The sequence below is a fragment of the Montipora foliosa genome, chromosome 2, assembly GCF_036669935.1.
Source record: "Montipora foliosa isolate CH-2021 chromosome 2, ASM3666993v2, whole genome shotgun sequence".
NCBI lineage: Eukaryota > Metazoa > Cnidaria > Anthozoa > Scleractinia > Acroporidae > Montipora > Montipora foliosa.
In genome coordinates, this window is record NC_090870.1 from 55,482,465 (window position 1) to 55,509,909 (window position 27,445).

General features: G+C 37.6%; 2 protein-coding genes across 2 annotated transcripts; one reads left to right on the plus strand and one right to left on the minus strand.

Moving 5' to 3' along the window:
- The first annotated feature begins 297 nt into the window (after window positions 1–297).
- Window positions 298–19,256, plus strand: LOC137993618 (hamartin-like). Its single transcript, XM_068839573.1, has 17 exons — window positions 298–696; window positions 794–883; window positions 2,150–2,212; window positions 2,694–2,838; window positions 3,587–3,741; window positions 4,135–4,208; window positions 4,780–6,330; window positions 8,379–8,425; window positions 8,902–9,068; window positions 11,580–11,656; window positions 11,904–11,957; window positions 12,086–12,182; window positions 12,277–12,372; window positions 13,362–13,503; window positions 14,934–15,022; window positions 15,806–15,874; window positions 17,024–19,256. The coding sequence occupies exons 1-17, from the start codon at window positions 469–471 to the stop codon at window positions 17,153–17,155; spliced, it is 3,276 nt and encodes a 1,091-aa protein (XP_068695674.1). The 5' UTR covers window positions 298–468; the 3' UTR covers window positions 17,156–19,256.
- Window positions 19,257–24,356: 5,100 nt separating this feature from the next.
- On the minus strand, window positions 24,357–25,069 carry LOC137990979 (5'-deoxynucleotidase HDDC2-like). The gene has a single exon (XM_068836104.1). The coding sequence runs from the start codon at window positions 24,979–24,981 to the stop codon at window positions 24,412–24,414; it is 570 nt and encodes a 189-aa protein (XP_068692205.1). The 5' UTR covers window positions 24,982–25,069; the 3' UTR covers window positions 24,357–24,411.
- Window positions 25,070–27,445: the final 2,376 nt, after the last annotated feature.

Here is a 27,445-nt window from a genome sequence, read left to right on the forward strand (position 1 = left end):
TTTATTTACATATTTTATATCAGTTTGAAATTCTCAATTAAGATCATGTACTTCGCTTATTTCTCTTTTATGATCGGATTCAAATTAGATTCTATGAGAGAGAGGTATATCAAGGTAGATTATAGTTAAATACCCCTTCAGAGGATTTTGAGTCTGAAAACATTCGTTAGAACAAGGTCTTTCGCACATGCGTAGAATGTCCCCTCAGGGAGAACCCCATCAATAAGAAACGCCCACGCGAAACAGCGGCTTTTTACTAAAACCTATGCACGGTCAGCACGTGATTCAGAAAAAATTAAACAAAAAATGGCGGAGGACGAACTATGCTTGAGACTACGTGCTGCAATTTGTTGCATTTGTCGGCCATGAATGAAGGCAACCAAATTGTTGCTTCGTTGAGCGATGACTTATCGTTATTTACTTTCCATAACACTCTTACAGAACGTGCAAGAAGTGCTCTAGTGGACAATGACCTCGGCTACGGAGACCTCGTCTGCATCGAATCAGAGAGACTTGTTTTGCCTGCTGGACGCAGATAACATAAAGACAGTAGAGGAGACTAAAGCCTTGATACACGAAAATCTTCATTCATCTCGCGATCCTGGATTGCTGCATGCCATGGTGGAGTATTATTTAAAAACACGCTCGCCAGCATGTCTGCAGATATTAAGTGGAATCCATGAGGCTCGCGCACAGGTATCAGGTTTTGACACCGAGAGAAGATACCTAATACTCTCTCTAAATAAACTGCCTTTAGCGTTTGCTAAAATTTCCTTTTTTATTTCATCCAAAGGCACTTTTTGAGAAAATGAACGATTCACTTAAACACAGGACAACTCGTTTGGTCACTTTGACACTTCTGGGACATATTGTTCGCAAACAGGTAGGCAAGCTTGTCATATCATTCAATGAATATATATCTTATTACTGATAAAACGCCTGTTTCATGTAACGTATTAGCTCGACGGAATTAGTTTGGGGTTAGAATTCAATGAAATCTAGATTATCGTGTTGAAGAATTTCGTGTTTTTTGTGCTTTTACAGTAAAATGCGCACGTGTTTAATCGTGTTTCACTTAACCCGCCCACTCTAAGCTTCCCAAATATATTTTGTTTATTGTTTGTAAACCTGTTGACCTTTCATTTAATTCATCACGTGTCTTTCTGCTCGTGAATAAGCTCATTTCTTATATCTTCGAGGCTTGCGCAGTCTTGTTGAGTACTTCAACAATACTCACAGATTCAACTTACGACTGCCAGCTCTCGTTACTATACTGTACCTTGTCCAATTAGTTATACGCATATTTCTTTGTTTGTTAGTGAAACTCAGTTTGCACCGTTAATAGGCTAAAAATGTGTTTTCATTTCCTTATGCTATTTTCTATCTACTTTTTAGATGAACAATATAATGCAATTTACATTATTTTAATCTATTGGCATGCATTGTACAAGTGTGGAGTAAGTGTTACAAGGTTCAAATATTTATGAGGTGATGTGGTGTGATTGTTGATGTGATGTGGGGAGATTTACTTGCTTTTGTTACACAGTGGTAACAGTTTTGTCTCCAGTATCATCCCTAAATTACAAGTTAATATTGTAACTAAAAGGAAGAGAAGTAGATCGAACATGTAACGTCACTTGTTCAAGTGCTTGCCCAGTGTAAGCCTGTGGCAGAGTTTAGGGCTGACATTTGAAGAACAAGAATAATGTGAATCTGTTTAGTTGAAAAAAGATGAAGCTTGAGAGAGATCAAGTTTATATGCTAGTAAGCTGAAAATCCTTAATTTGGTCTCAAGAGGTGGGGCATTTGAGTTGTGGTTGAAAATCACTTCTGGGGCGATATTCAAGGTTTGCCTTTGTTGATACTAACTTTACCCCACAATTTATTCCTCTCCTGCATTTTGAATGGTGGAAGCTTTCCAAAGAGCTTGTCATTTTCGTCTTTAAAAACAAACCCTTGCTGCATGTACCCTTATTGTAGTTCTTAGTCAAAACAATATAGTTCTTATAGTTGAAACAATGTAGTTATTGATGGAATTACCATCTACCTGGAGGCAATTTCACAGTAAGACCGTGGATGTAACAAATTTCTAAACAATATACTCTATCTGGTAATTTGAGGGAATTTTATGACAATTCATCTTTCACAGCCATCTTGGTTACACAAGATCATCAAGACACCGCTCTTTGATACTTTGCTTAAGTGTTTGAAGGTAAGTAAACAGGGGCTTGATTACCAAGTACTTAGACAATGTGTCCCCCTTGAAAATAGAAACAATCCTGATTTTACGTGAAGCAAGGAAGGAGGACATGGCAAACAAGTGCTAAAACAAGATTTTATGTCATTTAGTTTACTTGTTGTAGTGACTTTTAGTGATGATATTCAAGGCAGTCGGGAGTTTTTTCAGACCTTTTCATTGAGACAGTATGATTCAATATTCAAGTGGTTGTGCATGCATCCCCTTAAAACTGTTAGTTGCTCTTTACAAAGTGATCATTGGCCAAAATCCAGCCAACGATAACCTCTTTCTCAGTTGGCTAGTTTCTGCGGCAGCTGGCACTTAGTGACCACCGTGTAAGAGTGTAGTATTAAGCACTAGTTACGGTAGCATCATTGTTTTGGTTATGTACAGTAGGATTCTTTAAGAAGCACCTTCTCTTGTATAATTATTATTTGAATTTTTTTCGTTGCAGGTTGACACCGATGCTGTAGTTTTAGAAAGTGCTGTCTTAATTATTACCACCATGTTACCCATGGTTCCAGTCTCCATTGGTCCTTGGCTTCCAGAATTGTTTGAGATATTCACCAGGTTGTCATCATATCGAGCACATGGTCAAGGTATGATCTTGGTATGTCAGACTTATCAAATGAGTTGTCCAAAGCAAGATGAAAAGGTGGTCAAATTGCTGGCTTGCTTGTTTGAGTTTGATCTACAATATTTGTTTTAGTGAGAACTTATGGTACACATGTATGGTTTTAAAAATTGTGCAGTTTATTTTTCCAGTTTTGTGTTGGGGTGGCATGGTTGCTGCCTAACAGTTGCCCGTTCACCTGTGAGTGTGGGTGACCAAATGAATACCCACCCCCCTCCTGTCTGGCCTTATAGGTCGGTTGATAAAGGGATGGTAATGTAACTGAAGAGTCATAGGTCTAATTTCATTTTTAGGGCTTGCACTCTGATGGGTTACATACATGGGAAATCATGCACTGTAAAGACAGCACTTAAACTTTAAAATCCCCGGCCTTCTGCCCCTTTTTGGACAACCCCAGGAAAGCTGGTTAGATGAATTCTGAATACATGTATCTACATGTAAGGGCAAGGCCAGTCAATGGTAACTGAACCAATCTAACACCCTAATCCCAGGGCCAGGCTGCTTTCTTGAGGTGAGCAAGTGCCATGTTAAATACTATAATGGCACTTTCACTTTCGGGTTTTCCTTTGTTTTCATACAGCATTTCTTTGTACCAAATCTCTTTATTTCAAGAACAGTGGATCATGTACAGTGTATGGTTTGTTGTACACACCACTAAGTTTCCCCTCCTGATTGAAAATTATCACCAGTTTTTTTTTTGTTTCCATCTCCAGGTAATGCACCTGAAGTGTATCTCCTTCACTTACATGTTGCAGTGTACATGTTTTTCCACCGACTTTATGCAATGTACCCAAACAACTTCTTGATGTACCTCAGAACTCTAAATAATGAACCATCCAAAAAAGGCATTTTTCAAGACTACGTCAAAGTAAGCTAAATTAATTTTCCATTGCTTAACCGATTGACGCCTTGGATGCCCTAGGGCTCCCCCGGTTGACGAGTAAAATCAACTGGTGTTAGACAGAGTAAACTCTTACTCCCCTTGAGTCAATGGGTTAAAGGGAAATTATAGTTTTTTGAGTGGACTTACATGTACGTAGATGTTGTCATCTACAGTAGGAGGCTCTGCGTTGATGAGTAAAATCATGTTGTGTTAGTCTAGAAAGTTTTTAATGTTTGAGTGTCACTCTTAGAGGGGTGTACTGTAATGTATGAGTACTTCTTTTCAAATTTCATAGCCATACTCATCACCAACAGTTGTGGTCATATTTTGACAATGGAAATTGTAACTTGAACTTTATAATTATGTTAAATTTTACAGCCCATGCTGGAGTATGTGCGAGTGCATCCTTGTGTCATCACAGAGACAGCACAAACAGAGACTGATAAACACAGGTTTGTGCAGGACTAATGTGCTCAAATTATTGAAGCTAAAACTATTGAAAAAATTAATTAATGTAGTGTGATAATAAAATTATTTTAATTTCTGTTTCGTATTATTTCTCTTAATTAAGTAGACTTCTTATAGTGCAGTTCTCTGTCTCTACACATGTACACTGTATGCAGGCACCCTTTCGGCGGGCACTTCTCTAACGCAGACAAAGTTAACTGATCACAGCCCAATAGTCCATGCATAATGTTTCGTTTAGATTACAAGTACTCCCTACTGACACCTTGATGAAGGGGGCAGTAGACATCTCGTGCAAATTTCTAAAAGAAACTGTACTTCTCATGCCAGACATTGGAGTGGCAGGGTTACGACAATGTGGAAGTTTATAAATGCTATATTTTCCACTTGTTAGATTTGTACATTTTGGTTTACTTATGCGCAAGCTGCTCTACTTTGGAGAGAGTTAACTGTTATAATGGGTAGGGATGGTTTTTCTAGGTAGAAAGGCATGAGTGGTACATGCCTGTGCCAAATATTCAGGGTTAATACATTGTATTTTTGTTATTTTTCCCTCAGGTGGAAACAGAAAGAGGCACACGACATTGTCATAGAATGCATGAAAGTCTCTTTAGATCCTATTGACAGAATACAAGAAAAGGGAAATTTCCTGTCTTCATCAATGCACAAGCATAGCTGTCAAGAACTGTTTGCTGATAAATCTATTACTTCTATCCTTACTGCATCGTGCGATAGTGAAGGACTGGGGTTGGAAAAGATAAAGGAGCGCCGAATGTCTGATTCAGCCACACAGACTGGCAAATCCTTGCAAAGCGGTGACAGTGGCACTGATTCCTGTAGTTTGCCTGTGGTTTCTTCAACTGAGATTGCGTCAGGGTGGAGTACATCGGGATTGTGTCAGTTGAACACTCCACCTTCCTCACGGATGTCTCCCTCAACAAGTAATCCTGATTTGACATCATCACTCACATGTAATATTCATTCCCACTGCAGTACACCAGCTGGTGTGTATACCCCAGGACAGTCCCCCACAGCATCATTGGAAGGTGATGTAGCATATCCACCAAGCTACTCCAGTTCGCCATCTATTTCAGGGAGTAGAGGAAAGATTGGATCAATTGCAGGAATTTATAATGACCGAGCATCTTTACTCAAGGGTAGCAAGGCAGCTGCTAGTCAGGAAGGGCAGCTAGCAAGAGCCCTGTTCTCTGCACTGACCTTGCAAAGTCAGCAAAATCACAAGTCAGCTCCTGCTGCCATTATGGAACACCAGTCATCAACACCAAACAAATGTCAGGAAGATGGAAAAATTGAAAGTGCCGTGGAAACAAGCCACGAAATGAGCAATGTCTCGCACACAAGTTCTATAATGAGTTTTGAAGCCCTTGGTGAAGAAACGAAGGGTAGCATTCAGACAACTAGTTCGGAAAAATTTGACAGTGGTACTTTTAATGTACTGCCAAAAGAGGAATTTAGAGACTCAAGTGAGGAAGGGGATTATCCACTGGAAGTGAATCAGTTTAAGCCTCAGGATGCCAGATCTGTTGAGACAAATGCAGGTTTTTTGTCTGGACCTCTGACAGCAATGGCTGGTCAAACTCTAGATGCTGGAACATCTCCAAACTTGGCTGATGAATATAAACTGTTACCAGAAAATACTTGTTCAAGCAAAGAGATCGATGTATCCCATGAAGTAATGGTGCAATCTTGTTGTGAAAATGATGGCTTGATTAGTAGCACCCAACTTGAAGATGAGCTAGGTAGTACGATAAGTTTGGACAAAGGCCAATGTCATTCAGAGGCTAGTAAAAAGGAAACTAGTGTAGCATCCTCGGATGCATCATGTGACTTGTCCAAATGTCAAGCCACAATTCCTGCTTCACAGCCGAACCATCATGGCTTTGTTACTAGTGACGTTTTTGCTGGTTTTCCTCAGCTGCTTCATTGGATAAGAGGTGAGCTGGATTGTAGCAACTTCAATGCAGAAAGTGATGAACCAAGCTTCTCCAGACCTCAGTTCAGTGCAATGTCATGCAGGGCTAGCCCGGTAGAAATCCTTGATAACTACCTCAAGACAGGAAGCAGCATACACCATGGTGAACTTTCAAGGTAATGTCTGGTTTGTTTGAGAAGTGCAGGTTATTATAATTGTAGATGTGCGCCTAATTTTGACATCCAACACAAAGTGTCCCTTTAAGTCTAAGCATTTTGCTACCTACAATAAGGTACAGTATGGGTACGTTACATGTAGCATTATGTTGAAGGTAGGGTACAGTAAGTGCAGCTGTTCATCTTCACATTATGACCATCATTTGGAGGACACTTTGTGATGTTAATTGTTAATTGTATTCCAAAACACAAGTGATGATACAGTTAAAACAGCTCAAGCGATCATCTGACTAGTGGATTAATGAGTTGGACCTTATTGCAAATTTGATTTCAGCGATCAATTCAATACATGTAGTCTGGTCATCAGATGAATGATGCAAAATTCAAATCAAGCCTCAGTTCCGAACTTGAATTTTGATTGGATTATTGCTCGCTTTCGGTGCCAGGAGGGCATGAGAATCTGACAGGTGTAACAAATTGCATAATCTGCCAAGGTTGTAACAAGACAGCGTGATTTGCTTTTCTTTTTAAATTCATTTAACTCTGTCCAATCTTAAATTCGAAACTTATAAGTCTCAAGTTTGACGTTACTGGTAAGATTACAGAAAGGTGATGTTGCTAGAGTGAAATGACCATTGCTTGACAGATTATGCAAATCAGTAAATCTGTGAAATTCCCATGCCAGCCTGGTACCTGAAGCTACATGTGTAGCAGTATTTGAATCAAAATTCGGGGTTTTGAACTGAGGCTTGATTTGAAAATTTTTTGCATTATTCATCAGATGAACAGATTGATATGATTGCTTAAATCAAATTTGCGATCATAATGAACTTGTTAATCCGCTTGTTAGAGGAACGCTTGAGCTGTTTTGAATGTAAAGTTGGAATGAAGGGCAGGAGGACACTTTGTGACCTTTATTGAAATCAGCATGCATCCTGGCAGTTACTGTACTTGCAATTCTGGACATATCTGGGTAATGATAGTATACAATGTAGTTCATGGTACATTTTTGCCAAGAAAAGCATTATCATTTAGTTCTGGTGCATTTCCATTGCATGTCATGCATTCAAAACCAGAGAAGTCTCTTCAACACAATTAATAAGACAGTCTTACCCAGACAAGCCAGTCTCAATTCAAAGCGATTTTTTTTGGAACTTTTTTTCTCTTATCAACAGGGGGGCATAGTTAAGAAACAGGGGTGTGGTTTTGTAGTGGGTCTCAAAGAGACTTTATCTGACCCCACCCTTCCTTTACACATCCCCCCCTCCCCCCCCCACAACATTCCAGGTAGGTCCCTCTTATGCTGGTGGTGTTTTAACAAAATGAAACCAGTTAAAAAAATTTTAACTGGTTTGAAAAAAAAAAAAATTAAATTTTTAACTGGTTTGAAAAAAACAAACTACATGTAGTTTGAAAAAATTCAAATCAGAGGGGAAAAAATGAACTACAACAAATGCATGTAGGCCACCCTATGCATTGGAAAATGAGCATTCCAATGAAATTACAGAAAAACAGTGAAGGCAACTCGAACTATTTGTCACACAATTTAGAGTATATTGAATGAGATCCTACATGTATTTCAATAAACCAATACATGGTAACACGGTAGGTAATGAATTGTAAGAGTTGTTATGAGTTTTGATAGTTATACGTAAAATAGAATTAAAAACATTTTTAGTAAAGTAAAGTAAAGTCACTTTATTCAACGTTGGTAGTTCCTTCAGTTACGAAACTGGTATCAATGGAAACCCTTTACCCCGCTCTCTCTGTCTGTGCTCTATTTTATGGATATTTAAAGCTATACATGTAGCTACACGGATCAGAGGAAAGTGGAAACAGATGTTGAAGTCACGGAAGATCGAACCGGGACCTCTTATTCCGAAAGCCACGCACTAACCGAGTTACTTGTAACACTCAAAATTATTGCTTTTAAAATTTGACAGAAATGATTTTGTAACTAAATCTGCTACATGTATATTAGTCTTGCAGTTGTCAGGGAAACTTATGATAGAGATTCTGTTCAGTAATTGGATTTTTTTATCCTACAGAGTCCCTCTTGTTAGCCAAGCCGGGACATGCTGGACACACTTTGGAGGTAATGATAAAAAACATTTCAAGCTGTTTTATTAAGAACAAAAATTAATATAGAATTTTATTTGAGGTAATCTTTGTTTAAAATAATTTTTGACTCATTAGCATAATACATGTACCTATGATTTTCCTTCATACATGTACGTGTAAGTTATTATTTTATGAGTTGAATTAGCGAATTTTTGTGTTAATGACGACTTACGGAATTGGTGCTTGTATAATGAAAAGTTATCCAAGAAACACCTATGCAGCTCTGTGCTTAATGGACTACCTTATGTACATTTCACAACTTGTAGCAGGGGTTTCACTAAAAGTCAGTCACCCGTGGTATGTACTATCCAATGTAGCAATTGGCCAATTTTATACATATACATGTAGTCTTTCAACTGTTTTTGATTGGCCGTACTTAAAAGAGGAATAGTAAGTTGATTAAAACTTCTTAGTCTGCTTGTTTATAAAGTTGCCATCATGTGAATGTAGGTAAACCTCCAGTTGACGAAGTTGAGATTCTGAGAGGACAAGTCAAATTATTGCACAACCAGTTATTGTTTGAGCGACACAAGTGTGATCTGCATGCCATCCGTAACAGAAGACTCATTGGAAAGACTTTCAAAGCTGTGCAGTATCAGGAAGAATTACAAGCCACTGTAAGTTAATTTGTTTGTGTCCTTTAGACTTGTGAACTGAATAATAGTGCTGAGAAAGAGTTTCCAAGAGTACAGCTAGAGAAGGCTTCTTGGTTTTTGAATGTCATTTGAATTGTAGTCGCACAATGTTCAGTGACAGACAGTATGCCGAGTAATTATTTTCATTGTTGGACAATTTTATTTTAAAAGCCTTAATACCATAATAATTGTTGATAACTAGTTAAAAATGATCAAAAGCACTTTACAATAATTACATGCAATTTGTGCATTAAGAAAATTTAAATTAATTGTAGTAAAATAAAATGATAAATTAATATTCTCTATAAAGCTGCCTGAAAAAAGGTATTAGATCTTAAGCTCACATCCAATATTCTGTTATTTTCCATGAAAGATTGAAAAATATAAGGCAATTATTGAGCCTTGGAAGATAACCCCAGAAGGACATCAACTTATGAATAAATATGTTCAGTAAAATGTTACTATGTTAAATAATATTATGACATAATTATTCCTTTACCATTCAATCAGCCTTGCTTTTTGGTTTTTCAGTAAAATGTTATACTTACATGTAAAATGGAAGTTAGTGAAAATTAAAGTCATGTGACACCCATTTAGAATGTACTTTAAGAGTCATAAGACTTAGGGGTCATATTGCAGAAGAAGTTGTCTGGTTTGATTTTTCCTCCACAAGTACATGTACTTGTAATCACTTAGTTTGTTTCAGACTTCAGTGGTTATGATGGTACACTTACAGCAACTACCGGTACATTGTTACAGTAAGAATATAACAGTCCTGAAAAAGCCCAGTTTGTTATTGCAAGTAAATTATAGTTTTTTTTTACGTTTAGGCCTTATGCCATGTTATGAACGTGAAAATTCAAGACATTAATTTTAATATTATGATAGTATAAAAGTAAAAAGAAGTTGGAGTGTGTGACCAAAATATCTGAATGACTTTTCATTCTAAGTACAAATCAGACAAAGGTCACATGCTGGTACCAGTATCATATGACTCTTTAGTGATAGTTCACTTTTAAAACACATTTAGGTCACCTGAGACCGCTGTATGGTCTTGTGTTTGTAGTAAGATATTTTAGCCTAAGGTTGAATGTATGATCCCATGTAGTTTCATTTCATTGCAAGATACATTAACTGAATTTTGGGCCACATTTCTGAATTGTCACTAATTATGGCTTGTTCAGTGCTAGTCATGGGATGTACAGATCAGGTGGGGTTATTTTCAAGAGCTAAGTGTAAATAAATTTGATAAAAAATTAATGGTTAAACAGTAAAGTATGAATGAAAATAATATTATTGATTTTGATGTCGTTAATTTTTGCCTGTTTTTCTCTTAAGAGACTTAAAACCGGAGGATGCCTTCGTTTGTAATTTGTAATACATGTAAATTAATTTTGTTTATGAGATATTAGTCTGAGTCTTTTTAACCTTGCATTCAATATTTATAGAAATACATACATGTAGCAAGCCACCCATACAGTGGGAGTTAAACAATTAATTTTGTTAGGCGAAAGTTCTATGTCTAAAAGTTTGTTTTGACTTTTTTTTTTTCCAAAAGAAAATTTTTTTGGATGCTTGCAGTCTGATCTACCTGGCTTATAACAAGATCTTGATACTTGGAAAATGAAATAGTGTCATTTTTGCTCAATTTTAGTAAATGCTATAATGGGAGGAACAGATTTCTCCAACAGCATGTCATAAGCCATTTGCCTTGTCCATGCCTTTGATAGAGTAGTTGCATGTAAATAAGATACATGTACGTACAAAAATGTCATACAATGTAAATCTGTGGACTTACATTAATTTTACATTTTGTTTTAATTTGTTTATCAGTATGTTACAATGTTAAAGTTGGATCTAAAAGTGTAACTCTTGGGAATAAATTAGCTTGAAAACAGATGGAGTTACCGGTAACTGATTATTATGAGCCTTTTGTCATGTAGTCATTTTGCATGAATTAAAATAATAATAATAATAATAATAATAATAATAATAATAATAATAATAATAATATCACAAGAGATTCAGAAAAAATGTGAAGTGTCCGAACTCAGGTGCTTCCAGTAGTAATTGAGGCACTGGGAGCAGATCCAAAAAGGCTTGAAAGCAAGTTAAAGTGCATTGGCACTAACACTTCTATAGAACTAATTCAAAAAACCGCTCTCCTTGGCACAGGAAGAATTCTGAGAAAGGTTCTGGAGCGATAAAAGCCTTGATAAAATTTGGGTTTCCTTCGGCAACTTGTTGCCTGGCCCCCAAGAAGATAACCCGGATCCAACTTTTGGAAAACCTGGTACTGAATCCACAATAATCATCATCATCATCATCATCATCATCATCATCATCATCATCATAACCCGAGCCTTGGCCATATTGGGGGGAGGCAAGTGATGTCACCCCTGCGCCATCCCAAGTGTCGACGACATCCACATTAGTATCACTCTGCGCAAAGAGGGGTTATGTTTTCACCTGCCTTGATTGTTTTGATAACAGAAAGACCAACTGAGGCTTCAGGAGGACAAGATGAGAGAATTGACTGAGGCACTCAACCAACAAATGGAAGAGAGCAGGTTTAGTTAACCAGAATGTTCAATAATCATTTCTTGTTGCATTCTCTGTTATCAGATATTATTGTAGTGAAGATTCTAGTCATTTTTTTTTTTTATCAGAAAAGATTGATCAGATATTAATTAAGGTAGATTCCCCTTGATACATGGCTTGAGCCCTGCAAACGAATAATTCTTTTTTCTTTATTTCCTTCACTCTTTCCTTGTTTCACAAAATTAATGCTTTGTTTATCACATGTACTTTTTCCAGGAAATACAAATCCCTTACTTCAGGTTGGGAAAACCACCAAAGGATTGAACTTCAGTGAGATTGATTTTTTTTCTGCAATTAAATTTAATTAAACATTTCAATTATAATTTTATGCACATTGAATTTCTGTCTTTTTCTCATTTTACCAAATTTTAAGTTTCTCCCCCTTTATTTTTCTTTAGGAATTTGTTAAATGAGAATGCCCAATTGAAGTACAAAGAAAAGGAACTCCTTGAGAAATTTGAAACTCAACAAAGAGATTATGATTTAAAACATGTGGTAAGTGACTATTGTTCACTTAACTGTAGTTTGAATTATTTTGTTGTACACTTTCGTACGGAAGTTTATTAAATTCTCTTCTCAATTTAAACAGGAAGTGCATCAGTTGAAAGCAAAAATCTTCACATTAGAAAACGAGTTAGAGCGACTTAAAGTTGAGTCGTCAGAAAAAGATCACCTGACCAAACAGGTAATAATTGCTTTGTTACATCTTTTTGGCATTGGTTGAGTTTAATATTATTGAAAGTGTGGGTAAGCCTTAAAAGAACAAGAGATATCTACATGTAGGTGGAATTTGTACAGTGTGTGTAACAGGTTTAACTCTTATCATGGTAATGTGCTAAGTTTAAAGTGTACATGTACCTAAAACCATACAAACGTAGGTTGGACGTGGATTTTTAAACTTCCAACCCCCTACACAAAATGAAGTGTACAATGAAATTTGTTGGAAAAATTTTTCGAAGAAAATTTTTTAACCTCAAATTCTGATTGCCTTTTAAATTCAAATTTTCCAGTCCATACCATTTTGAATAATATCAAGAACTGATATTTATTGTGATTTATGTTTCGGTTGTCGTACTGAACTATTATTTAATTAATTTTGTATTTTTGTCAGAGCAATGGCACTACCATAACGTGTTCTGGGTTTCACCTTGGAAATTTAAAAGTGATTTTTCTTTTCTATTAAAAATAATGCTTTTGCAGAATTTTCAAACATTTCGCTAGGTTGTTTTCTCCTTTCCTACGTAATTTACAATAATAATAATTTTTATTACATCTTGTTGAAAAGAATTTTGATGATGCTCAACGCCAAAACGTCAGTGAAACCCTTGTTAATTAAAATTGTTTCATTTGTATCCTTTCTGTAGTTTTTGTACTGGCTCATTATTTTGATCAGGGTCAGTTTTGGTTTAATTTACTTTTCTCTTAAAAAACTGTCTTATTTTTACTGGTACATTGTATAATATTACAATCCATAAAATTTACAATTGCAAATTATTTACAATTATTACAATTTGTGAAAATTGCATCATTTTCCCAAATTTTCAAATTTTTTACAATTTTCAATCACAATTTACATTTATTTACAATTCGTACAATTTTAATTTTAATTTTTAGCATGAGGGAGGATAACTTAAGGAAAGAGATTAATTTCTGGTATTTTTTAACATTATGCAGGTAAATCATCTTGTCAAAGAGGTACTTTTGTTGGGTGAAATAAATCAACAACACAAAGACACTATAAAAAAATTGAGACTCACAGAAGCTCAACACCCTGAAAGCTCGATGCACTTAAAAACCTGCCACAGAGAATTAACAGGTATGTTGTTAATAACTCTGGAAGCTACTTTGAAAAAGTGGCTTAGATTTTTTCCCAGATACTGTAACTGTCAGTACCTGCATCTTATGATTGACTTGCTGTTTGCAAAGCAAAGTGTTTTAGTTTTTGGCAGCATTTTGTTTCGTTTTTCGGTTTGTTCAGTTTTGGCCAAGTTAAGATTGCTAACCATGCATTACTTCATGGTCCATTTCCAACTGTTGTCTGTCTGAGACAGAGACCGTATCAAAGCGAGACTACATAGGTTCAAAACCATTAATTCTTGGATTTAGAAGTGGTGGCTCCCAAATTTAAAGGAGCCGTTTGTTTGCATCTTCAGGTTCTACAGTGTAAACCCGAATCTTTCTTGCAAGTAGTTCTTTCAAGTGTTTCATTTGCACTTTGTTTGAGTAGTTAAACTCTAACTGGCATGGAATCTCCATTCGTCTGCTAGCTGTTTACAATGTTGTTTATAACCGATCACCTCAACACTGATTTCTCCACTATGTGCAAGAAAATACCACGCTCTGCGGGAGAACTCGCAAGGCAAATGGCCGACCATTTTGAACATTGTGTTTCTTCTCCGATCGATGGCTTCCATACATTTTGATAAATTAATACATGTATGATATCCACGCACAGCTGATGCAAAAGCAAACGTTTCATTTCCATGTCCAGACTTCCCTCGTTAAATGACTGTGTGGTTACCAAGCAAAATTTAATTGTTTGCATCGCTCTCCTGCGTGCTTTTTTCGTGCAAATTCTATCATTTTCATTTCAACTGTGGGCTTTAGCAGTGAAGACATTTCTTGTCAGTCACAGGGAATAGGGAAATTGATTAAAAAGAAGCTATTAAATTAAAATGTATTTTCAGAGTTGATTAACTTATTAATGTCGCTGCAAAAGCACAAACACACTTTTTCATAAGAGTGCTTTTTTTGGTGTTCTTATTTTTCCCAAAATCATGCTTGAAAGTTGGGAGTGCGGCTTATGCACGAGTGTGACTCATACATGAGTATTTACGGCAATTGGGTTCTCATGTAGACTGTTCACTGAGATGCATGGAGGCAAATTGAAATGCAGGAAATACAATGTAGGCTACTGTTGCAGCTTGTTGAAAAAAAATTGTTGAAAAGGGGATGAAATTAGACAGAAGAAGTACAGTACTGTATTTCACCCTTTATTCACTAAAAATGACTGTTACAGTAATTATTATCTCATTGACTCCTGGGGGTTCCCCATTGACAAATAAAATCGTCTGGCATTAGACAGAGTAAAATACTAAGTCTGGCAGGTTTTGGCTGGTTTAGCTGTCAAAGGGTTAAAATTTTAAAATCATATCTCTGTCGTTGATACACTTTAAGTTGGTTACATGCAAAGCCTGAGCAAAATTTTTAAGCTGTGACAAGTGTTGTTGTTGTGTTTTTGAGCAGTTGCTAAGCAAACAGTGAAATGGCAGAAGGCTGAATTAGAGGCATTGACTTCCAAACTAGCTGATGTGGAGACAGTGGTTTCCAACAAGGTATTGATTGTGAAAATAGAAATTTCATCATCTTATGGTCAAGGTTTTTGACCTGTTAGTTGCATTACTGCTCATGTACAGTGTAGGAAACACTACTTGACATCGGACCATGCCCACTGGCTGACAGGATGCACTGTCCCCTCTGTATCTTTCTTTAGCATTATTTTTTGTTGTCAAGTGTCCAGGAGCTTTCCTCATAATTATTCCTTACTGTCTGTTGCTGTCTTCAGTACAGTACCTGCTTTTCAAAAGGTCCTTGTTAATTGCAACCACGGGAATTTCTGGGTCAGTTCAACAGAAACGCCTGCACACATGAGTGACCTTTGAGTCTTCCAGCCTACATATAGTAAAAATTATTATTCCCAACTGACATTAACCTGGCACAATTACAGAATGTCTTTTGTGAGATCTTGATACCGACTTTACAGCTTTGTCATTTTCCCTTCCTTTCAACCTTCTTAAATTTGATACTTGAATAACTTCTCCCTGGTCAATGGTCACTGAATATGATTTCCATTATTAAGTGAAAATGCCTTTGAATCTGTTTAATATAACGTTATAAAGATATTGCTTTATGTTTTGGGTTTAGGGTTACTTAATCTATTTTTATGTGTACCATTGTCTGTTCTCTGACATGCATAATTATATGGGGTCTAATCTCTCCTCAAAAACACATTATTAATTAATTCTTTATAATAGTCTTTGAAGAAAGGGCCTTTGTCAAGATATAATCCTCTACTTTAAGATCAAAAGCATAATGAGTTTGACTGTTTAAATTTGCAGGATAATGAAATTAGAGATATGAAAAAGTTCATAGAGGGATTAAAAGGAACATGTATTGGGAAGATACAGGTGAAGATGCAAATAATTTTATAATAATTATTAAGACACTAATCGATAACATTGCCTGGGTTCATGTACTGGTAATTCTAGTACTGTTAGAAACTTTGTTAGTAAGAGTTACTGTAAATGGATGACAGTTTAAACAATGGGAAAGCAATACTACGGTTGTCTTTTGGTTTTCAAGTCAGTAGAGGTGGAATATCAATTCAAGGAACACCACAAAACAAGAAGATTAATAATGTTCATGAAGAAATATTTGTTGTTACATTTTATTTAATTTTATTCCAGATTATTATTATTTTACATTTATTTCAAATTTGCAATGCACAAAATATACAACCTTTACTATTGTGACACACCGTTGCTCTTTCCTCTTCTTTCAAGGCTCTGCACCCTCTGATTGACTATTTTCATTGGAAGTTTTCAAACAGTATAACCTGCAAAATCATTAAAATGTTTGATTTTTTGTTGCATGATTCAAACATTGAGAGGAATAGTTGTGTAATGGATATCTTGCTAACCTCACCTTTGCAGGCCATGCTGTAAGTTATACATGATTGTGTAGCTTATACTAGGGTGCTTAAAATTTACATGTAGTCAATAAAGAGATATTCTGAAAAACTGTTGCAGCTAATAAATTTTCTCACTTGTCGTTGTCGCAAAGTACAGTGCTCAATGATGCAGCTCGACAAGGTCAAACTGAAATCATACCATGGCACCTCTGGCAGCGGCTATAAGGTCCATATATGACCTTGCAGCATAACTTACAGCCAGCTGGAATCAGCTGTATGCTGGTTTTTGCTGAGGGAAGAAATCCGGAGAACCCGGAGGGCTGGCGCAGTGGTGAGAGCACTTGCAAGCCTTCTGCCATTGTGACCTGGGTTCAATTCCCAGACTTACAGTAACTGTCAGCAATGCATCCATGTGGGTTAAGTTTGTTCACCAGTTCTGTACTCTATTCCGAGAGGTTTTTCCTCCAGGTACTCCAGTTTTCCCCTCTCAGAGGATTTGAATTTGAATTTGAATTCATTTGATTTCTGTAGTCTCTCCAATTAGCATCCAAGGGCTAAATGCATGTACCCTTGACACTTAAATTATAAAAAGTTCATTCATTCACTCATTGAATCCTTATTTTTACTGTGCCTTAAATCATTTTAGAGCCTAGAAGAAAAATACAATGCACAGAAGAAAGTAACACAAGCACTAGAGTCATATATTCTAGATGTGCAGGCTGTTGAAAGTGCAAGAAAGGAGAAGATTGCAAGTGAAAAGTTGCAACCAGAATCTTAGTTATAACTTATTTTTATTTATGTAAGTAATGTCTTGTGCATTATCAAAAGCAGTGGTTTCCATGAATGAAATGAATGGGCAGTTTGTAAGTCATTTAACATGGATCATCGCAGTGTGCTGGGTGGTATGATAATTATTATTTTTAATTAATTACTGATAGCTGTCTTTGGCACTAGCAAGGGCATTGAGGCATCAAGGTCACACTGCAAATACAAGACAGCGAGACTGTCAAAACTAGTGATCAAACATTTTGAGCTAGGACTGCTTTGGGAGCCATATTATTATTTGTTTTAAGGAACAAAAAACCTTGTAGGACTAATTTGGCGTCCATTAACTTATTCATCTAAGGATGCATGCCTGAAGGCTTGATATTTTTCATATAGAAATCTCACTGCAAGGTAAATTGTATTTCATTGATTCTATCTAATAATCCTTCACCCCTCACAGGGGTGCCCAGTGATGATTTGAACTGTCTAGCATTAATGATTAGGTATTTTCTGGATGAACACAGAGATTGTTGGGGCTTAAAAACTCCTGAGACAACCCTTGAAAAATCCTCTTGGAAACCCTAATGGGTTTCTCCACTAAGGATGAGAACTGTCCCCCCATGGCATTGCCCATACTGAGATTCATGGGGTGTACGGGTTACTTTAATTTTAATCTGACTGTATATTGTATTTATTTTGCATCTCAGACATTGGAGACAATGAAATTACTGACTTCCATACATCCATTTACTGGTACTTTTCTTTATTCTGGTTTTGTGTCACCAATGGTTTCAACATTTCTTATCTTCAGGGGGTAGATAACTACTGTATTAGAAAATGCTCCTCAATTTGCACCACTAAGAAAACCCAGGGTTCTTAAATATTTCCAGAGACCAAACGTGTGTCTAAATTATCTGTGAATTGCATTCTGCTTGCTTTGCTACACAATTACAGGTGTACATGTAATACTATTTAACATTTTGTTGTTGCTAAAAGAAATTCTCTCATAGTGGGTGTATTTATGCAAAAATATTAATTTATTAATGTTTAAGCAGAAGTAGGCCTTATGATGGTTGAAGCTGTTGTCCTGAGGGCGGTTGCTCGAAGCCTGGTTAGCGCTTACATGTACAGTGTATCATTGGTTAAGAGGTATCAAAACCTATAGGTTTCTGAGCAACCTGGGCTTGAAACAGTAGGCAAAGCACAAGATGACATAGCTGGAATCGGTGAAATCAATTCATTTTTCTATCATTTTAGGATACAAAAAAACAATGGACTTTGAATTTATTTGCTGTCCAAAATTAATGCTTATGTTGACCATTAATTTTTGCGTGAAATAGACTTAGTGTTACCGATTAGCATAATTTATTCCGATTATCCATATAAAATAATTCTTAAGTTTTCCCATTAATGCACCCATTATTATAAGTACATGTAGGCCTACTTTTCTTACAACACAAAATTTAATGTACTTCTATGCTGTGGACGCTACATTGCAAGGCATGCTTTTGCTTGTATTCAAGAGGTGTCTCCCTTAGGTCTGTTTCAAACACCGCATTTCACATGTGCCCTGTGAGTGAATCTAATGCAAAATGAATGAGTGAAAACAATAGATTTTTCTCATTTTCATTAGATTTGGCATTATGTGAAATGCAACGTTTAAAACAGGCTTTGCAATCATGACATTAAAACATGCTTAATTTCAAAGTAATACAGTAGCTTATGTGTTTTCAATATATTTTCTTTCTGGCACAGTGATAACATACATGTAAAATGGTTTTAATATTATTGAGGAGTTATCATAGTTTATGAAGTGAAGTACAATCATCCGGTTGAGCACAGTCTTGAGAAGGACAGTTTAAAAGATGACAGAGACCGATGTTTCGACAATCTGAGTCATGGAAGTCATCTTTAGAGTCAAGAAGAAGATGAGGACTTCTGCTTTCTGGGGTTGTTTAAGCCTCAATCAGTGTCATCTTAAAGAGTCCTTCTTGCATTTAGGGACTGCACTCACCCAGTCGATTGTACTTTAATTTATTACTTAATCATGACAGAGTAATGTGTTGTGCTATGTTGGAAAGCAGCTACAGACATAACTTGTCAGTACATTAAAACGGTGGGATAATGATGGTTTTAAAGATGTTACAACTTTTTCTCAAAAGGCTGGTTTACAGTGAAGTTGTACTTTTTGTTCAGTACCCTGTCCACCCTCTTGGAAGGTTGAAAGCACGCTGAGGGTGACCTTAGGTTTTTGTGCAGATGTCACTGCTTTTTTCGTTAAGCACAGGATGTTATGGGGAACTTGATTTAACCTTAACATCTAATTACCGGTAGATGCAGATTTAATGTTTGCGCAAGGAAATTTCTCTTTAAATCTAAATGTTAATGCCATCTGCTCATTTACAACAAAACAGGTACATACGGGTAAGGTATTTTTAGACTAACATTATCTCAACTGTATATGTTTAGAAAAAAGTGCTATCATTCTGAGGAGGAAAGTCAGGGACACTTTATTGACATTTATTACCCATATTTCTTAAATTGGCCCAAGTGATGTTGCAGTAGAGGGGAGGAGAAGGCCGGGGAACACTTAATGTCAGAATCAGTGTGCATCAGATTAGGTGCAGTTATGAGCATGAAACCTCTAAAATGGTTTATCTCTGCATACAGTAATATTTATAGGCTTATAGTCATTTTAATTAATGTTTTTGCTCCTGAGGGGTTTCCTGTGCATGAATGAAAATAATATTGTTTGGCATTAGACAAAGTAGAATCTTTTGGTGGCACTCCTAAGAGACAAATTAGGTTTGAAGGGGAGGTTTTGTGTGGGTGTTAACCATTTCACACCCAAAGGGTTACTTAGATTAAAAACTACAAGTTGGTTGGTTTATCAGACAAATTAAAGCAGCCTCCGATCCAACAATAAACCATATTCATATTCTCAGTATTGAACTGAAACTAGCTAGCAATGGAGGCTAATGCCAGGGAATCTTTTCAAATGGAAATGCTTTTTAATGTATTTCCCTGCATTAGCCTCCATTGCAAGCTAGTTTCAGTCCAATACTGAGAATAGGTAGGGGGTGACGGGTACCATAGCTGAAACAAAAATGATAAAGGTTAGCGTATTTTATTTGAAATAATTATGTTATTGGAGTGTTTCATTTTTCAAGGTGTGGAATATTGGCAGTGGAATAAGGGTAATGAAAGGTGAATTTAACAGTCTGGAAAATAATATTTGAAAATGATTTCTCTGCGAGCCAGAGTTTCTTTTTTAGCCTAGAAAAAAATCAAGACTATAGTTTAAAAAAAGTATATCCAGTTGGTAGGTCACTTTCCGGATAAAAATCGCATTAAAATTAATGTTGACCCAGGTTTTTGTACATTCATTTTGCTAAGGTTTGCTTACAGTGACTGAGCATGTTTGCAGTTAAGTCAGCAAATATATTGAAATCTTTGCTCAGATTGAAACTGTCAGATGGTGAGTTACCCACCAGATAAAGTTATCCCACATTTGATTAAAATATTAATGAGCCAGGGGTTTCAATAGAAGCCGGTTACCGGAGGTATGCCGCCGCCTGCTTTGCCTCGCACCGCCGGCTAGTTTGCCTTGATTTTCACTAAAAATGCTATCATAAACTTGTCAAACTGCCGCCTTCAATGGGCTATCATGAACGGCTATTTCAGAAGTTATTGAAACCCCTGATGAGCCCCAGCTGTTTCACTTGTGTCCAGAATTGCAAGTAATGAAATGCTTCCTCAAAACTGCCTTCTGACAATGGTAAGGTTGCTCTTAAGTTTAAACTGCTACCTTCAGTTGGTTTCCAGTGTGGAGTTAATAGTTACATGTATGCAAGGGAAAATTATCTGGAAAATGGGCGGTGACTGGAGAGAAAGACCTGACTGTCCTGGTTGCCTGTGGGCAAACATCTTAAGCAATACTGTGCAACACAAACTGAGACTGTTTTGGGTTTTTGCAAGAGTATTATTAGGCTTGTCTTAATCAACTGAAGGCAACTCACGGTTAATGTTAGATTAAGAAGATGGTTAAGGCAGACTTCAACACCTGTATCTTTGGACACAAGTGATGTTGTGGAGCGAAAGTGAGGGACACTGGAAAGGTTTGTTCAAAATTGTAAGCATCCCTCTGCCTCTTTGCAAGCAATTGTTTTGCTCCTCTCCCACTAAAGAGAGTGAAACGGCATGACTATTCAGGGGGTAGGGGTAGGGGGTGACCGGTACCATAGCTGAAACAAAAATAATAACCTTAGGCCTAAACACTATGCTTAAGATAATGTTTAGGACAAAGGTTAGCATTTTTGTAAAGGTTTGGGTTGTCTCAGCTATTGTACCCTTCACCCCCTACCCCCGGAATAGTTATGCTGTCTGTTACTCTACTCAATCCCAGCTGCCATCTTCTCATTTTATTGAAACCCCTGAGCAATGGCAATTTTTAGTGTGAAGGTCTGAATTAGGATTATGGTAATCAGGAAGGTGAAAAGTGCTAAATTTTTGCCCAGGCTGAAACCTGGGACTTTTGGGAAGAACTTTGTAAATTATTTAGTTATTAGGGTATTTAACATGCTTGCAAATAAAATCAGTATTTATTGAGAGACTTGGCCTTGTGTTGCCTTCCAGAATAAAATTTATAATGGGTTGTATATGTTTAATTGTCAAGGTATTTTTGGGTGTTTCAAGAAAGCCTTTCATGTGTTAGTTGTAAACAAGGAATATGGGTTTTCTTTACCAGGAATGTTGATGAATCACAAAAAAGATGATTCAGAGGAAAGGGACTGTAATCTCATAGTTTGATGCTACTCTAGTCTGAAGACATTTGAATTAAGCTAAAAACGGGTGCAATTCAAAAACCCAACACTTCCACATTCTTGGCTAGTGGTGTCTTCCTCAGGGAGGTCCAAAGATATTGCAAGTGTTCTTATAAGCCACCAATTTGCTAGAAAAGAAAAGGCAGAAGGAATGGTGTGGTACAGGGTCGGGGTACTTCAGTTTTTCTCTCTCCTCAGTTTGTTATAATTATCCATGGTAATTAGTGTCCTTTTCTCTTAACAAGATACAGTTCGTGATCATCTGTCAACCTGGTTGCAAAGTGAACCTAAACTGCCCCGAAAATCTTATTAAACTTGCCAAAACAATAAGAGTAGGTATTTTCAAGACTACCCAAATGCCATCCATTATGTTCTTGTCACTTTTTTGTCCAGGCGTGAAACCCAGTTAGTTGTTGTTCTATAGTGGTCATTGCTACAATCTACTATTTTTTGGGCATGGTGTATGTTAACCAAAAATAAGAGATTGTCCCTTTAATCAGAATTTAGGTCAGGGACCCCCTGTTCTGGAAAGAATTAATACAGGTACCTACAGTACCATCACAGTTAAACATCTTCATGAATGATCAAATTTTATGTATACCCACCACCCCTCCCCCAAGGCCAACCTTGCAGACCAAGGACTGGGGAATTGTGTTTAACAGTCAAGGCTTGGTGGTAAAATGTAAATGCTTTGTTTATGGGGGAAGTGCACTTCACATGTAGCTATCAAGCTAGTTCACAGGCACCCCACTTTTAATAATCTGAAAGAAACAATTCAAACTAAGAGGCAACCAGGTGGCTATTACAAAGCATGGTAGAGTTGAATCTAGGACAACCGTAAACAAATCCAAACGAGAGGTTAGAACAAAATAAACTTTCTCGTGTTGTAAAGTATGTCACTTCACAGATCACCCAGCATGACAGTAGAACAGAAAATAGAAAGACTTCTATCACTTCACTTGGAAAATTCTCAAGCAGTTGTAGCTTAGTTAATTGATCACTATCATGTTTCATGAGTGAACAAACAAGGTCAAATTGTGTACAAAAGTGCTCTTTCGAAAACTTTCACTGAGAGATAACTTACAAGGATAAAGGATAGAAAAGGCTCAGAGCTAACAAGTGTGTCCCCTGCAACCATTTTTCTGGTTGAATAGATGGGTTTTCTTTTGTAAGAAAGAAAACTCAGAAGAGTAAGATTAATGCCAGGATGGAGAGGATGTTACTCCAACAGATCAAGGTTCTTTGTGAGGCAACCAGGTGGCTATTACAAAGCATGGTAGAGTTGAATCTAGGACAACCATAAACAAATCCAAACGAGAGGTTAGAACAAAATAAACTTTCTCATGTTGTAAAGTATGTCACTTCACAGATCACCCAGCATGACAGTAGAACAGAAAATAGAAAGACTTCTATCACTTCACTTGGAAAATCCTCAAGCAGTTGTAGCTTTTGAGTTGCAGCAGATGAGCTTGTAGCAATAATAATTACTGCTAGAAGCAATTTTCTATCAATATATTATTGATAGAAATTTTAGCTGGTTCCCTTATTTTATGGTTAATGAACTGTTACTTGCAAAAAAGCAGTTGGGGGTCTTCCCTCTTCCTTCTCTTTCAAACATACTTTTTGTATTAAAATTTAATTTTCCATTTAACCATAATGAATGAATCCACACCTTTGTGATTGTCGAAAACTCACTTAATTAGCTCATGTCGCAGGGTCTTGTGCTAGAGGACAGGCTCTTCTCCTTGTACCAATTTAGGCCTCGAAAAGGCAAGAAACATGAGCTCTTGGAACTTGTGAGTTTAAATAATACGTAATTATTACTCTGTTGAGAAGTGAAGGAAATAATATCAGGAGCAGGCATAGCTCAGTTGGTTAACTGCACATCTTTCAGAGCAAGAGGTAGCCTGTTCCAGGCGTTCAGCTCGATTTCTTTTGCTCGCTCTCGTTTCCTCGCCTCTATCTGAGAGCCTGGAACAGGCTAAGCAAGAGGTCCCCAGTTTGATCCTCAGTGCCTTCAACATCTGTTTTGACTTTCCTCTGATCTGTGTAGCGAGAGCTTTGATAAATACCCGTATAATGGAGCACTGACAGAGGGTGGGAGTGAAGGTGCACTGTCGGCTTCCACTGATACCAGGCTTATAGCTGAAGGAACTACCGACGTTAAATAAAGTGACTTTTTCATGACAGGACAGTTAAATATTTGTTTACTACAGTGTATCTAAGTGTGAGGTAACTAAGGAGTCCCAGAGGAAGGAGACATTGTCTCTTTGTGTGCCCTCGGTACAGAGAATGTTAAAATACTGCACATTCTGAGGTGGTGGGTGCAGGGTTTTTTTTGGGGTGGGGGGGGGGGGGGGGAGTAGGAAAAGCGTAGAATTACGCCATGTGTTATCACCTTAAACAATTATTTAATGAATGATAACAACGGACTCATAACGACTAACTATTTCTTTGCTTGATTGCGTTTTTCATAAAGCTGTTGCACCCAGTCTTTCACTAGTGGATGCTGGAATTTATCCTTTGTGAAATCAAAAAATTCTTGAAGCCAGCCAGTGCCAGACTTATCTTCACCTTCCTCGTATTCATGTGCCTGTAGGATCATTTCAAAGCGGTCCAAGTCTTTCACAAACTTCGCTTCTTCTGTTTGTTGTACTTCATATTCTTGCCACAAGGAGAAAAATTCCTTGCCAACTTCCTCACCGACCAAGCTCGACAAATGCTCCATAGCGGTTCTTTCACGCTTGTGCTTTTCTTCCTTGCTCACTCCATCAAACGGCGTGATATCGCCGACAATACACTCCGCCATGTCGTGGACGAGTGCTAGTTTAATGCAATGGTCACGGTTGATGTTAATGCCCTTGTTTGATCCGGACAAGAGAAAGCTCATTATCGCCATTCGATACATGTGATCAGAAACGCTTTCTGGTGAAGTTACTCCCCGATAAACCCAGCCTGTACGCTTCGTAGACTTCAGCTTTCCGACCAAAGTCATGAATTTAAGAAGATCAGCCATGACTCAAGCAAAAAGTAATTACCCGGTTGCTGCCGACGTTGCTGCCGCTATTTTTTTCACCAGGCTTTTATAAAATGGCCACGAAAGACTGGATCCCAGTGTCGGACGGTTGTAATTCGGTGTACCAAGTACACGGAATTATAACCTGTAAGTCCTTTGACGAAGTGGATTCACGAACTGCGAAAAACTACAAATATGAAACGATATCTTCTCTGGCGGACATGCAGTATTTGACACGATACACCATGATAAGCTGATTCAGCGTCTCGAGTCTGACTGCGGATCATGGTTCGATTCACAGCTCACTATGTCTAGCCAATCAGTAAGCTTTGTTCTGTTGCATTTTACCACCTGTGTAATATTCGACGCATACGCAAGTATTTATCTCAAGAAACTACGGGGACGTTAGTCCATGCTTTCATAACGTCCCGCATCGATTATTGCAATAGCCTATTGTATGGGCTGCCAAACAACCATCTTGCGAAAATTCAGTGAGTTCTGAATGCTTCTGCTAGGCTGGTATGTAATGCGCCTAGGGTTTGTCATATTACACTAATAATGCGCGACTTGCATTGGTTGCCCATCAGGGCACTTAGGGTACTTCTCCTCACGTTTAAGGCGTTACACGGCCTCGTGCCTTAGTATCTGAAGTCCTTGATAAGTGTCAAGACGTCACGATATAATCTCAGGGGTTCTAATACTTTTCTCCTAGCTATGCCACCAGTGAAATCTAAGGCCACGCTAGGACATCGGCCATTCGCCGTCGCAGCGCCGTCATTAGAGATTGTGCATTCCAAATCTTACGCGACATTGTTTCGTCATTCTGCCGTCCTGAGTCTTCCAGTCGTCCTGTTGCGTAAGCTCCCTATTGTGGAACTCTCTGCTTCGGGCGAGATGACTTTCGGGCGACTTGACCGTAAACAGCAATCTTAAGTTATAAAAACGAGAAATAATAGATAAAAATATGACAAGGACGGTTTACGGTCAAGTCGCCCGAAAGTCATCTCGCCCGAAGTTATGTCGCCCGAAGCTAGAGTCATGTTGCCCGAAATTTATAGTCATGTCGCCCGATATCTTGAGTCATGCTGCACGAAATTTCATAATGCTCAAAAAGATTCCGAAAATGTTAAAAACTAGTCAGAGTGAAATGTAAAACTGTGAAACTCAGGTTGCTCGTTTCGCTGTCGTTTGATATCACGGAGATAGTAATCCTAAAGTAAAACACGAAAATGAAAAAACTAGTAATATCAGTTACAGTATGGTTCTTGCCGTTGTTGTTTTATATGTTGAAGCATTCTGATTTGAAAGTCAGGGAAATTTGAAAGTTTGGGAGTCAGGGTGGCTTAGTGGTTATCTATCGAGCCTCTCACCGCTGCCAGCCGGGGTTCAACTCTGGCCCCGGCTTGCATGTGGGCTGGGTTCCCGTCGATCTCAACCTGACTCGCGGGTTTTTCTCCGGGTACTCCGGTTTTCCTCCCTCATCAAAATCGACTCACAGCTAATTAACATCTTGCTGTGGAGCTGTGCTCCGAAATCAACATGGACTGTATAGCGGCAGCCAGAGACGCCCTTGTATGCTTTCAGTCCGATATCGTGAGCTGCCCCAATTACTACTGGAAGCACCTGAGTTCGGACACTCCACATTTTTTCTGAATCTCTCATGATATTATTATTATTATTATTATTATTATTATTATTATTATTATTATTATTATTATGAAAGAAGGTCCACATCACTAGCGAAACGCCGCCATCTTGATTACAGCACGTGCTCAAGAATCATCACATGGTTGCTAGCATGAGCAGTTCATAGCAACGAACAACGCTGCGATGAACAGCGATATTTTGAGTCGTTGTTTTAGTCCATATTTGCATAGCTTAGCGGACACAACATTTTACGAGTTTATTCCTTGCGATTTACTTAAGTTGTTGCCTTTCTTCAAGTTTATACACTCGATAAAATTTCGGGGGGCCATGACTCAAGATATCAGGCCACATTACTATGAATTTCGGGCAACACGACTCTGGTTCCGGGCTACTTGACTTCGGGCGAGATGACTTTCGGGCGACTTGACCGGTTACCAAGAAGCAGGAACCAATGGGCCCCTGGCCTTCGCAAATGCTCGGACCATATTTGTTAAAATGCCAACCACATCGTGTGTGTAGAGGCTATGAAGCCCCTTGGAAACATTTGATCAGTTTAACTTAACTCCCATCTTTGTCCCTAGACCGCACACTTCCAAAACCTTCAAAAACCCAGTGTCACAGTGGATTGTGACCCCTTTCGCGGATTTGGAACCCCTGAAAATAAGTGTTCGTTTGATTAAGGTAATGAAATTGCTTGGCAAATTGTTTTTTGAGTTGTAAAAAAGGCAAAATTAAAATATTTAGGTAGCTTTTTCTTTTTTTTTTTTCACCTCAAAGTAAAACGTTCTTAAAGCGCTGACCATATTAATTAAACTAT